At 40.0% G+C, this 14,804-nt stretch overlaps 1 protein-coding gene across 2 annotated transcripts in view; it reads right to left on the bottom strand.

Annotated features, from left to right (window-relative positions):
- Window positions 1-339: 339 nt before the first annotated feature.
- Window positions 340-14,804, bottom strand: part of LOC124071272 (carbohydrate sulfotransferase 8-like) — a 153,477-nt gene continuing 139,012 nt past the window's right edge. For both annotated transcript variants that reach the window (XM_046411840.1, XM_046411872.1), the window contains exons 3-4: window positions 6,138-6,175; window positions 340-4,488 (exon numbers count right to left, since the gene is read on the bottom strand). In XM_046411840.1, coding sequence (XP_046267796.1) covers window positions 3,355-4,488; window positions 6,138-6,175 — 1,172 coding nt within the window. In that variant the 3' untranslated portion in view covers window positions 340-3,354. The remainder of the gene's footprint in view (window positions 4,489-6,137; window positions 6,176-14,804) is intronic.

Genomic DNA, 14,804 nt, shown 5'->3' with positions numbered 1-14,804 from the left:
TAAAGTCAAAATGTAAACTTGTCCTATACTTTGGTTTAAATAGATGAAAAATTAATGTTCTCATTAGCTTCAGCTGTACTATGCGTCTAATGCGAAGTAGGATGCTTACACTGTAAACTAATATGAACATGGTAAACATTATACCTGACATCAGATTGTTAACACTGACATTATGAGCGGGTTGGCATGCTGACATTAACCTTTAGATTCAGGTGCTTAGCTGCTGTGTACAAATAAACTGACAATGAGCGCCAGCAAAGTCTTGCATTAGTGAATCCCATCCTGGAGCTCATTAGCTCTCTCTACAATTCAGTAACCACACTAAGGCAAAGAAAGTAACAACTGGAAGAATAAAAAGAGCATACATTGAAAATGCTAAAGACAGTTTATTAGTAGACACTCGTCAGTCAGAAATAATAACCACCTGAAGAATGTCTTCCTGAAATACACCATTTAATTGGCAGTGTAAAATAAGGCAAAGGGCTTAAGATCATATTTTATACACGTTTGCACCAACAATAAACAGTTATACATTCACTTGTTACTGTAATTACGCTTTTGATAAATCTGTCCATACACCCACATACCAAGAAAACTTTATCAGCGTGGGGGAAGGGACTGATTGAGTATTTGCACAATTAATACTCTTCATAATGCAGTAGCTGTTTTGGTCAGAGATTGGCTTTACCTACATAAAATCTGACCAAAACCTAAACAAAGATTAAATTTTGGAATTGCAAAAGCCAACACACTATACTGACAAAGGTTCAAACAATTACCATCATCGCAAAAGAGTAATACCACCAAAAATTGTTGAAGGTCTCCAAAAGCTGATTATAGTGCGTATAGATTTAAATAATATGAATTTCTCTTTACTCATAGGCAAATATCACTTATTATGAACTATTTTGGGACATAAAACACATTTTCAGTGGGTTGCAAAGCATATAGCTGAATAGCTGAATACTGATTGCTACTTTCTAAGAGACCAGCTATAGGTTGATCCCAGCATCACAATGGCTCAAGCTCATCTTTGCATCTTGTCCGTCTAAAAAATATACTTCCTCCAACTTTGGTTGTCACCAGATTTGTTATCTTGATTAAACATTTACTTTATATCATGTTTATTCAAGATACGTCTTTGTAAATTTAACTCGCACACCACTAGCACTGATTATTTTGGTCTCATGGTCGTTCTTCATTGCACAGTTAAATTGTGAACCAAGAAGATTTAAACTGAACTTTACCTGGGAGAAAACGAGGCTGAGGTTTCCATTCAGTCAATATAATCTGGAGGATTTACAGTACATGATAATCTGACGAATGCTTCTGTTTCTTGTCGCCTCATATTGAATATCACAGTATCTTAGAAATGTGTAATCTCACAAAGGGTTTTAACAGATCCTAATTTATAAAAGTTGGTATGCTCAGGGCCTCAGAGCTTGCAGCTGTCTGTCATGTAATCTGACTTGGATGAAGCATTTAATGCCAGCTGGTTGTTGGTGAATATAGCAGTCTAGCACTGCGTGTGTATATATCCTTTTTAAAAGTTGCAGGACAAAAGATTGCACAACATTTAGACAGATCTTTGTACTCTCTCTCTCTCTCTCTCTCTCTCACACACACACACACACACACACACACAAACAGTGGAGTGGCTGGGGGGTAAAAATGCCATTAGTGAGGATGGTAACTAGGTGGAATGCAGCTCATCTGTACAGGGGCTGTTGTCCTATTGAGAGACCAAACAGATTAGGGGTAAGTAACTAAAGAGCTAATTTCCAAACTTTTATATATCCATTATCATTAAATAAAAAGTCGCACCCCCTGGTGTCAGTTCATCAATCAAACAAAGTTATGTCCTTCACTTTAAACGGTAGTGCTGATTTTATAGCATTTAGTTACAGGAGAGTTGGAATCAGCTGGTGGATATCTTGTTTTGGAAAGAAACTCTTATGTTACACAATACTCTACACTGGTATCACTAAAAGAACAATCAATGACATCAAAAAGGAAATAAACATACTTTCACCAAGAAGCACTGAATATATATATTTTAGAAATACATAGAAAAATATATAGTAATCTGAATGCCCATTATACAGTTCTACACAGTAGTGTCAGTAAAAAGCCTATAAGATGGTGTAGAGTAGATGTGATACATACAGAGGGTACAGAGTTGCTGACAGTGTGAGATTTGTAGGTGACAGCTGGTCATGGGGTGTTTAGTGTGGTAGATGGAGAAGTTTGGGCACACTCTTTCCTTTTTTTTAATAATACTTTTTAGGACTGTCACAAACTCATGTTTAAAACATCTGTTTTGTGTGGCTTTTTGCCTGATTTTTTTTGCATTGTTGACTTTTGTCAGTTTGGTTGCCAACACTGACTGTAACACTAACAGATATTAAGAGATATTGGCAGCAACACTTTGTACCCTGCAAGTACCTAGATGTCCTGCATTTAACAGCCATCCAAGTAAATACCTCTGGTGATGGGAGACCAACAGCACGTGTGTGTTAGACTATAGCACAAACCTACCCGACAAAGTTAGAGGTACAAAAATGCTACAATAAGTGCACACAGCTTCTGAGTGGGTAGCACTTGACACATTTTAAAGATTTATACTATTTATAGTGTTTCATTTTCTTTATGTTTAGTAAAACCATTTACATTAAATATTTGTATTAGTATGCATTGATACATAGAGGTATACTGATGCCTAACCGGCTGTAAGTCAAATAGTAAATGTAAATATTTCAAATAAAAAAGCAAATATAGTTCATTTGAAGAAATGCATTACATGGTGGTGATCATTACTTGATCTTTATCACAGGTCAAATACAGACTGAAGAAAAATAATTGTTTTGGTATGATTATTCTAAAGGTAGGTGGTAGGGACTCACATAACAAACAACTAACTAACTAACATACTGGACTATATACTGAAAGTGCATTTACATGTGCTATTTGACTCACAGTAAGGCATAATTTAAAGCCTGCTGAACAATAACAAACTTTTTTTAGAAGCATAACATTTATAATTTTAATATTCTGCCTCACCATGTGCCACTAGTGAATAAATAGCTTGCATTTCAGATCTATTTCGAGTATTTAATATGACACCACATGATACTTTAAATCTTAGAGTTGTCTAAAAAGTAAGATCTGGTAGAAATGTATTCATAAAAAGCAGCTTTAGCGAAATTCAGAGGAAATTTGGTCTCTGATCTCTCTGCTTAGATGCAAAGATCCTTGTAAGTATGAGTGAGCCTTTTTATGTTAAGATTTATATCATGGTCGAGATTCAGGTGTAGTGGAATGTGATTGTGAATGAAATATCTCGATAGGAGTCAATCAATATAAATCTTTAAAAGGCTTGGAGTAGTTAAACATCAGATAGTCCATGTAGTAGAAGTCATAGACTCGCTGTCTCTCCAGCGTGCTGACCTGTGAAAAGTATTTTTGTGTGATCTGCATAGAGGTCCTCGTGTCGGTTGGGTTCCTATCTTTAAAATCAGGCAGTGTGATGTTAGGGGGTGCTCCAGTCAATCGCAACACAAAATTGGACTCTTCCTCCATGTTCTCAAACTTGCCGATGAAGTCAAAGTCGATGAGACAAGGGTTGCAGAGCTGGTTCACCTGCTCCCAGTGGATGTCCATTCCAACGGGTCGGTGGACATCCAGCAGGTACTGGACGAACTCCTTGAATGTGACCCCACTGCCTGTCTTCAGGGCTGCCCAGGAGGGGTTTGCCCTGTACTTGGAAATGATGGGTTTCCCAAACAGGGAGTGGTAGTAGTTATTGGGATTTTCAAACTTGTCCCTGTATGCCGACACCATTCTCTCCAGGGGCTCTCGCACAAAAATGATTTTGGTGTAGGTCTCCAGACGATGCATAATTCCCTGACGGTCAAAGCTGTCAAGCGTCTTGAGATGGTGGCCATAGTGGACTGTGTCATGTTTAATGCTCTGGGCATTGGGCGCCTGGCCCGCCAGCACCATCAGGGTCCTCTTCCAGTTGGAACAGCCTGCCTTGGGCACCTGGCAGTACAACAACTTGTACTTGTCCTCCACATAGAGGTGCTTCACATGATGGCGTGTGATGGTCTTGGAGATGCTGCTTTTGTACTTTGCACAGATTTCCTTCATCAGCCGCCGGCGAGCTTCCAGGATATTGGGGGAAAAAGAGCCTGATGAAGAGGAGGAGGAGGAGGAGATTGAAGATGAGGAAGAAGGAGAAGAAGAGGATGAGGAAACATTGTTGGTGTGATTGATTGGGGGACTCGTTTTCAGCAGTTTGCGCTGTCTTTTGGAGACATGAAGGGAGCCTATGTCCTGCTCCCGAGACCCAGAGGTGGCTGTCAGTCTACTCTCCTCAAAGTGTGGGAACTGCATTGGAGGGATCGGGCTGGACAGGATGCCTTCAGCTGCTCGATGGTCCTGATAACTGTCGGATTTGCCTCTCTCTCTGTCCTGCGTAGAAAGAGTCTAGAAAACAAATGACAACACAGGTTGTAGTAGACAGTAGCAGATGCATGTGTTTAGACCAAGAAAGCAGCAGAGATAATGTGTAATGTGCAAGAACATGGGATTTGTACTATTTACTTAACTTATCCCATATATTTACCCTACATTCTCTGGGTACTCCCACTTCTTCTCACAACCCAAAAACATGCACATTAGATTAACTGGCTACCCTACATTGTCACCAGGAGTGAGTATGTGCGTGTGTGGTTGTCTGACTTTGTGTGTCAGCTCTGTGATTGACTGGCGACCTGTCCAGGATGTACCCCACCTCTCGCTGTTGTCAGCTGGGATAGGCTTCAGCACCCCAGTGACCCTGATGGATAAGTGGTATAGAAAATGGATGGATTTACTACACATATTTCCCTCAGTGCTCAAATCGACCACTTGATGGTGCTGTTTCACTACACCTTAAACAAAGCCCTAACTTTGTTACACACAAATGTCACACTGGCCAATGCCATCCATGACCTATCAATAAACTGAGCTGTAATATCATATAAATGTCTTCTAAACACTTAATGGGGAATCTAAATTAGAATCATCTACTACCTGATTCGCATCACTAGATGCCCAAGGCAATCATGCATTCTGACATTTTATTTCAATTAAATGCAGTAATGGCATCATAAAGCCAATGGACTGGATGTATAATTTTAATTTTACAACAGACAAGGTGATGAGACCATCATGAATCTTGGCTCATCCCCCTTCAGACTTAAATGGTCATATTCTTTCATCTGCAGGGACATCTGGAGGGGGAAAAAGGAAGGAGTGGTTCCTCGCTGTCTGTTTAATGTGCAAGGCGGGCACAGGGCAGCAGCCTATGGACCAGACATCACATTCTTCAGGGTATACTGATGTAAATCTCATTGGTGCTGATGATCACAGCAGAGATGAGAGCAAGCAGGGGTCAGCTGAGAGGAGATACAGTAGAACAAGTGCTGCCTGTCTCACATGGAAATCTATGTTGAAGTCAAACATGATATCGCTCTCTCTTAATTTATCTGAATCTGGCCGGTAATAAAATGATAACATGAAGGCCTGTTTCAAATTCTCCATGCCTTTATAATGCTGGGAAACAATTTAGGACACATTTTACCCCCTGTCATATTTCATCTTTGACTTGAGAAAAATGTGTTCTTATGAAAATAACTGCCTAAAAATACAGAATTTGATCTCAAAATGTAAAACTGAATGGGTGCAAAGTGATTGATAATCACAGTTAGTTGTTATCCAGGGAACAATACAAAGCCTAAGGAAACTCATGAGCTTCTTAGGTAAATCCATGCATCCATGTAAATTAAAAGAAATGCTGACTCACCATTCATCCAGAATGGATGTAACTGAAATCACAAGCCTCTACTGTGGAGGATTAAAAATAAAACACTCTAGGTGTGATCACACCCTCAGGAACCTGGGCCTGGTTCGACTGGGACCGTTTACTCAGTAAAGTCTGACTGGCTGAATGCACAGTGTGAGGTCAGCCTCTCCACACAGATGCTATCAGACACGCTGAGAGGTACAAGGCTGACAATCACTTTTTTGCAACAGATAACAGCTGGGAGCAACCTGTGTACCTGTGTTTTGGGAGAAATGGAGTAAATACATACCTCCCTGGACTGCCGTGGAGTGCTTCCAAGCTTCACGCCTGGGGGAGAAAGAAAAGAGACAAGAAAATCAGCACTTAAGTAAACAACATGCATTTTTGTCCTTCTGGAAGAGAGTTAGGAGATTAGGATGCATCAGAGGCTCAAATAATTTAATGCTTTCTACCACTTAGCATGTCTGCTTTTGATCCCCAGGAAACCACCACTGATCAACTAGTCCACAGTGGGAAGGCAGGTAGTGCAATCTGTGTAATGAGCTGCCACAAGCATGAAAAGTTGGTAAATTAGTTGTGCTAGCAAACATCGGGATGAGACGGGAAGAAAACAGCACAAGAAAGAGTGAGAACGATTCTATGCTGGACCAGAAAGAAAGAAAGAAAGAAAGAAAGACCAAGCAAAAAAAGAGACAAAGTTTGAAGATGTAATTTGAAGACTAGTGAAGAGAAAGATGTGATGCAGTTGCTGAATTTCTAGAGGAAGGCAGGAGAGTGATATAGACACACAGATTGGTTTTGTGGCAGCCTTGGGGACAGGTGGTATATGTACTGGCAGACGTGCGGCAGCAGGACAGATGTGTTTAGTGGTCTGTCTCCAGCTGGACATCTCCTTTCCTTAGGTCCCCCCCTCCTGCTGATGTATAATCAGTCTGACAGCTCTGAGTGGGGCTGCATGGTTGCTGATGGAGGGGAGCAAAGACACCTCTGCCTGAGTGGCCTGTCACTTCCAATTTGAGGGTGGAAGTGATAGGAACCTGCATGAGGGTGGGGTTGGTGCGAGCTGTAGATGCAGGCCACAACCTTCCCTAAGTGATGAGATCTGCGGATTCCTGTCACACACTTAAACATGCCTCGGTGGGGAGAGAATAAAATGCTTTGCCCAGGTGCAGTGTTGTTTTAGATTAGTATGCGCTGGAGAGCTCAGTATTGCAAGGTGGCTCTTGGTGTGCAATCTTTACTGGTCTTCATTCTTCTGAACCAAACACTGGAGGAAGAGGAGGAAAAAGTGTGCTAAGGAGGTGGTGTGTGCGTGACATTTTCTAATCTTGTTTGGGTGCTATTTGATCCTCCTAACCCTAATGATATCTCATGTAGGATGTGCATCTTTGATATCAGTTTACATTGGTGCAAGTGACACCCATGAATATTTATCACAACATACACGGATGCTATCGCTAGGCAAAAACATCCAAGCACAACAATAGCAATAATCTTTTGGTGTCTGCTGTCCTGATTTAGCAGTGTAGGCCCCTTGTAGCCCTGAACATCTTGTCAAAATGCACGCTTAGTTATTGGTCTTGAAAGCCCCATCAAGAGGGTAATTGAAATCTCTAAAGGTTTAATTGGTTCCTTCTAAGAGGTGTTTAGTCTGGCTGTTGTTACAAGATTGTCACCACTGTTGATGTCAGCACTGTCGCTCTTTCCCATTCTATGTTGCACCTTCAAGCACTATAAAATTTGAAACCCTTTCATATGTCAGTCTTCTGAACCACTGACAGAACACCAACAAGATAAAATCTTTCATGAAAAACATGTACTTAATCTCTTGAATATTTTACCAGTATTTATATTATCTGTTTTGCAAGTCAGGGAAGGGCTTTGAGAACCAGGAAAAATAAGGAAAAAATGTAATCTTAAATTAGATTCAAGCCTGAGGCATTGAACTGACCGTACAAGACACCCAGTTGTCCTGTTCAGCATTTTGTGACAAAGGTGTCTTGTTAAAGCTGTTTTGAAAATAAATCTGACATGGTTTGATTTGATTAAATAAATCCAGGCTTTAAAACCAGTTTCAGATAGTGTGCAAGTTCTTGCTCTGAAGATGCAATATTCTCTCAAGCAGGCAGACAAGATGAGAGGAACATTTTTTCATAATAGACTATAACTAAAACAAGTAATATAACAAAGTAAACTGGATTTCAGGGGGATTTGTAAACATCATTTATATCTGTAGTATCTGTTTGGTTGAGGGTAATAGTTGCTGTTTGATTGTAATTTCACACTCAGTCAATTCCACTCAGCATAACTATGCTATTGATTTCACTGCTGCGTAGTGAAGCAGTGATAAATTGTTCAGACTGAGGTTCCATCACTGTGATCCAGAAAATTCACCCTGCTAATTCAACATGCAGATTTAGATGGCTACAGTAGAAGCCCATTTTTTTTTCCAAAAATAGTATTGTAAATAGTCTAAAAGTGAATATATCTTCCAAGGTATAATTCAAAGGTTTGCTGTTACTTTATACTGCACCATTCTTTAAAAGGATTCTCCGCTGCTCTAAGATTCAGGATAAATGCAACAATGCTGTAAAGGAAAGAAAACAGTTGACCAATAAAGCCAAAGTTGTTTTATCTCCAGACATTAAATGTGTCTAAAGGTAAACAAATACAAATCTAAAATCCACTGTTCACATCATTGATCAAAAGGTGGCCTCTGATACATTTTGCTTTAATTCTCAGGTATTTCACTGTAATTTTGCTGGTTATGAAAGCTGATTTAAAAGCAGAGGCTTTGTCCTCTGATGCCCTCTAAAGTAACCTTGAGCATTCCCCTCTCTCAGCGACAAAGCCTCTGAATATTCATGCAGACAACACTGCATTACTGCAAGGATCCATATAAGCAAGTGCCACATCATTAGTAGATCCATTATCATCCTTCCCTCTCACAGACCCTTGTACAACTCTCTAACGGTGACACACATCAAACATCCTTTTCCCTGCCACCGCCGCCCAGGAGGAGCAAAGGACAAAAACAATGTGAAATAATGAGCTTGTTAAGTGAAGAATTGTGGGCCCTCTGTTCTGGGAGAACTTGTTAAATGCTTGGTTTTAAGGAGAGACAGGCCAGGAGGGTGCTAGAAGCCAGACAAGGCGTGTCCTCCTCCAGCCCACTATTCAGGCGAGGAAGTCACACCATGCCACCGTAAACCTTTCATTAGTCATTCAGCACAACGAGCCGCTGAGACCCCAACCAGCTGCACTTCCCTCTCTACCCGACCAGCCACCCACACCTGCACTACACACATGGTCCTCCTCCACTTGACTCTATGTGGGAACACAGGGCTCTGGCATGCTGGTGTGGTTTAACAGAGGAAAAACACTTGAGAACAGAGGCATTAGGCTTTAAGCTCTGGTCCATTGATGTTTGAACTTGTTGTGGTAAGAGATAAAACAATGTTTCAGTTGGTGCTGAAATCCTCCAGGACTGGACCAGAGAGAGCAGCTGCTGGGGAGGTGGAGGAGGTGAGCAATCAGTGATTTGAGATTGAAGACATGCTTGCAGAGCCTCCCATAAAGACCAAACACGGACCATCTAACATTTGTGTGTCTCATCATCTGACGATTGGCTTGTGTTGTGAAGGAAGACTTGGCAGAGCCAAGTCTTTCTTAGGCGTCCACACGTCAAAGCACAGGTTTGGCCAAGAATTAATCAATATATCAGTTACAATGTTCCTTAAATGAAACAAAGAACCAGGACAGCATGAAACACAGTCTTCAACAAAAATAAAATAATGCCAACAGACACTGTACTCTGATTTGATTAACTCAAGTTGTACATACCAAATGTGAACTGCTGAATATGAGACACTGTGTCCAGTAAAAGGATTCAGTTACACAGAATGACAAGGAACTTAGTCCATATTCTGCAAAGCACAACCTACATCCAGTGCCCAGTGGAAAGTGAATAAATGCAAGTATACATAGTTCAGTACTGTACTTGAGTGCAGAATTCCTTTGGCATTTTTACCTTTTCACTTTATCACACACATAAGAGAGATGACAAGAAATGGGGTAGAGGGTGATGCTTCACAGGTCCCCTACTGGACACAAACATTGGGGTTCATTGACAGCCACACTTTAGTGAAGTTTTGAGGTACTTGTCAAGCTGCTTTGTATTTTTAGGATACTTTTACTCCACTACATTTCTCAAACAAAATGTAGGATCATCTTACAAACTGATGTGTGCTCATAGGTTAAAGTACATTGAATTAAGCTCTTCACTGACAAAACAGAACACTGAGATACTGTTTACGCTGGTTACATTAATCTATCATCAACATCATCATCACAATAATAAAACACCCACAGCAGCCATTGTGCTGCAAAAAAGGAGTTTTACTTTAAAAATATTTTTATACTTTCAGCCTGCAGTAGTTTGAAGTTGTGTCTCTGGTTGCCTGAAGAATGTAAGTCCAGTATTCTCGGGCAATGCAGGAAGCTGTGTTTGTTACCAACCCATTACTTGTCCAGATGCTGATATCTGGCAGTTCTAACTCTGTTTTCCAAACGAGAGTCACTAGAATTCCTACTCTCCACCTACTGGACTACACAATCGAAACATAGTGGCATGATCAGAAGATATAACACCTACAACGGTTAAAAGTGTCAGAGCTGAAATGTCTTCTTCTCAGGCCAAATGACAAAGCTGTTTGATTATTGCTGCATCTTGTATGATGATAGCTTCTGTATTCATTTGCCATTCCAGTTTCTGGCTCTGTGTGTCAATTACACCTTATTAGTGCTTATTATTTGTTGTTTATTTCAAGCATGGGATAATTAAAGGCTTTCAGCGCAAAAACTGAAATCTAAGTAAAGTGAAATATCATAAATCCAGGCAATATATGTTTTTGTTTTCTTTTTATTTTATTTTAATCAGGCACATTTAGAGCACCTGACCTGTTTCAAGTTTTTTTGTTTTTTTAGTTTAAATGTAAAGCTGTTTCATCTTCAAGTACAAAACTAGCTTGCCAAAGTATGAATTTCTTATTTCTTGTCTTTTTGATTACTTCACATGTAAAAACAGAACTGTGTGTATTGGCAGATCCAAAAAAAAAACCAATCTGATAACCTTCAGTAAATAAGCAGGGTGTTTGCTGTTTATTCTAAGATTGTACAAAGCATTGTCATATTTGTTATCTTGGCATATAGATATATAGATACTTTATTGATCCTGAGGGAAATTCAAACATGTCCTACATTTTCACTTCAAACACCAATGACCTTTGTGTTCTTTGTTCTGGATATGACTACTGAGTGCTCAGCAAAGAAAAACAAAAAGAAATGCATTTGCTTGAGAATTGTTTTATTTTAGCAAACCAATCTCATTTTCAGTAGTAACAAAAGAACATTTATCTTAGTCAGGGATGTTTATTTTAAGCAAAATGTCCTATTTTGTTTTTTAAATTAAATTACATGGCATGAGGTAAAGTTTGGGCAGTTGTTAGCACTATTGCCTCACAGCAAGAGGACTGTGGGTTTGAACCCAGTTATTGGGGAGTTTGCACAGCATCCTGTTGAGTAGGACATGTGTTAATGGCAGCACAGCCTCACCTCTACCTCCAAGCAGCAAAAATTCCACTGATTATATAGTGTATTCAGTTCACCTCAGCTAGAACCAGAAGAATGAAGGTCAACTTACACAGCATCTTCAATAGCAGGGAGCCACATAACATTGCTAGACCCATTTCCAAGCTCATGATGTTACTCAACAACTTTATGCATGTAAGTAATCTCAACACATTCTTAAGGCAGTACTTCAAATAATCCCTACTAAACATTCCTACTAAACAGGAAATCCCTGTCCCTGGTTTAGCCCAGTAAAATCAGCCATGACATCATCAACACCATAAAAATCAGGAAACCCGAAACAACAGTCCTGCACGGTGGGTCTGGACAAAGGAACAATGGTATACACGAACAATGAAACAAACAGTTAAACATTATTCAAACTTGCAGCATCATAACAGAAACTGGAACTAACCACTTCCAAAGGATAAGTGGTTGCATGGACAGATAATATAATAATACTTGATTTTAATGTAGCTGTACTGGTCTTAAGATATAATTCCAAACCAACTCGTATAGCTGTCTTTCAAAACAGTGACATGAGCCTTTGTTAAATTTAAGCATATTTTCCCACATATTGAGAAAACGATTCTTAAATCTTTTCTTTGTAACCAGACGAATGTCTTTATCTTCAGTGTGATCAGCACAGATACCTGTATTCTTTGAGTAAATCAAGTCAGATTAGGCAAGTTAAATTTTCCGCTTATGTTAACAGATAAGTGTTGCTTATTTTAAGTGACACTTCCCCCATTTTCTTGCCTGTTTTTCCTTGTTTTTGAGAGCTGACATTTTGGTAATGTGGTTTGGTAGGGGGTGGCAAGTGAAGGTTTTTTCCTTTTTCCTTTGGTCAATGTCGCTGCAGTTCCTTCTGGTCATCAATAGAGGTTGATAAAGGTCACAGCTGAATGTGCTCCTTTAAACTACATTATACAGTTGCTGAGAAAGCCACACTTGTTTAAATGATGCTATGAATTTACAGTACATTTATGAGAGCCTGACATGAGCGATGTGAAAGAATAAGGGGTGTGAGTTCCTGACTGTTACTGTGTGTTTCCAGTTCTAGTTGAGATCAGTGCTGTTTTCATATTGTACTTTTGAATAAAAACTATGTGGTAATTTTTCTGGTAAAGGACAAGGTAATTGTGACTTACTAGCAGTATCTTACTAGCGGACTGTATTAATCTGCCTCTTGAGCTCCTCTCCTAAACCCCGTCATGACATTCTTCTGACCTCCTCAGCACAATTCCTTTTTACTGCACCTCAGAGGGCACACACAAGGATAGAGTTATTAGCGAAATCCATGAATTACAAGATGTTCACAATGTCATATATGGGTTCCCCTCCCACCTCTGACCCCATGTGAAGGTCAAGTGGTGAGAAGACACTTAAATCGTCAGGGATGCGCTCTCTCATTAGTTGCAATTCAAATGAAAAAGAGGACACTTCCTCCGATCCCCCGCCACATTAAATCAGTGTGACTTCCATACACCATAAATAACACATGGTTTGGCTCATAATTGTCTGTGGCAGAGAACAGGCTAAGCATACAAAGACCACATCAACATTCAGTGAGATAAAAACTGAGCTCAGTGGAAGATTATTTATGATGTGAGGTTGTGGTGCTGCATTAACACCTTTGCACTATTTTCAGAGCACTTTGCTTTCCTGCTCTGAGGGAGCAGCTGAGCAGAGCAGCTCACGCATCACTCCCGTTACAACATCACTCACATGTATGAATTTGTGAACTGGCTAAGGATGGTTATGTTTTTGTTTGTTTTCGTTAAGATATAAATGTTTTTTTATTTTTATGACAGTGATGTATCATTTGACAAATATGAGATCTCAAAAAAGATTACACAGGAGAGCCACTCTATCTCAGAGTAAAAACGTACTGTATAGTGCTTTAGGGATAAGACCCTCCTTATAGAGACAAAAAAATGCCAAACTGCATTTAAAAATAAAGGGAAACTGCCTCGGTGGGATGATAAAGCAGGCAGCTATAATAATCTTCCCCATGTTTTAATTTTCTCCAATATTGGCATTCTTTTTCTGTGCAATCTTCAAGTTCTTTCTCCCATGCTGGTAACACTGGGCACTGAACACAGCAGGAGGAGGGAATAATGAACAGCAAAGATAGGAAGCTACTGAAGGGGGGTATCAAATGTGGCACCGATTAATGTTATGACAATTCATTTTGACAAGAATATATTCTCAGAGTCGATCCTACTTGGAGTACTTTCAAGGTTAGGAGATACACAGACTTCTTTGGGCACATTTCCATGGAAACAGAGAGTCGGAGAGCTGTATGTGGGGCTGTGTTGGGAGGCGGCTTGTTGTCATACCAAGTAGAAGACGAGGCCTGGCAGCTTGCATGAGAAGGGACGTGTAAACAAATGCTACCTGTCAGTCGCAAGCCTGGGGTTAAGTGAATTATCTGGGCCGAGACGAGGTGCAGGAGGCTTTAATTGGCACACATCATATTTAGATGCTGCAGAGCTCTTGACCTAGGCACAGAGTAAAACACCGTAGTAGTCTCTTTGTGAGCCACTTCCCTGCTGATGACGATGGGGAGCTGATGGATTCAAAAACACAGTAACACACAGTAAGAGGAAGTTTTTCTGGTTAGATGCCTGAAATTTCTAAGAGGACTTCACACAGTCAAAAAGTCTGCAGGCGGAGCTGCTGTATGCTGTCCTGAAACTTGCACAGGCACGGCTAGATGCAGAAGAGGATTGAACAGAGCTGATGATGACATCAGAGGGGTGATGTGCTCTCATGTATATACACAGCCTGAGCCCTGAGTCAACTATTCAAACTAGGAAGAGAAGACAGACACTGTGAGAAGAGTCTCAGTTCTGAAAAACTACACAGACTTTAGTCCATGAAACAGAAGGAGGAAGATCATGAAAAAAGTTTGGCAATAGTATTTACTGTACTGGTCTTTACTATATTTCCTAGTCCCCACATAAATGGCATGGGTTTGCCACTTAATAATCAATATCTCCAAGTTATGAGTAAATTGACACTGTGCCCTGTTTTCCCCTGCAAAAGTTGGTCTGTCCAAATAGGAGCTGTGTAGCATACACAGACATTTTGTGTCTTATCACGTTCAAGGTTTTGGGAATGTTTTTTCTGTATTCCCATTTCATTTCTTTTTAATATTACACGACCCATAATACTTGACGTGTAAATCAGAGCAGTAGAGAACTCAGAGTACTATATTGTTACAGCTTAGAACAAAACACAGCAACAGAGTTGTGGAATTCAATTCCAACAACCAGAATTAAAAAGTGAATTGATTTAAGCTGCCATCCTTTTCTGCTCTTCT

Source organism: Scatophagus argus, chromosome 1 (assembly GCF_020382885.2).
Source record: "Scatophagus argus isolate fScaArg1 chromosome 1, fScaArg1.pri, whole genome shotgun sequence".
Lineage (NCBI taxonomy): Eukaryota > Metazoa > Chordata > Actinopteri > Scatophagidae > Scatophagus > Scatophagus argus.
The sequence above is the reverse complement of the archived record's forward strand: the minus strand, read 5'-3'. Positions and strand labels throughout refer to the sequence as shown.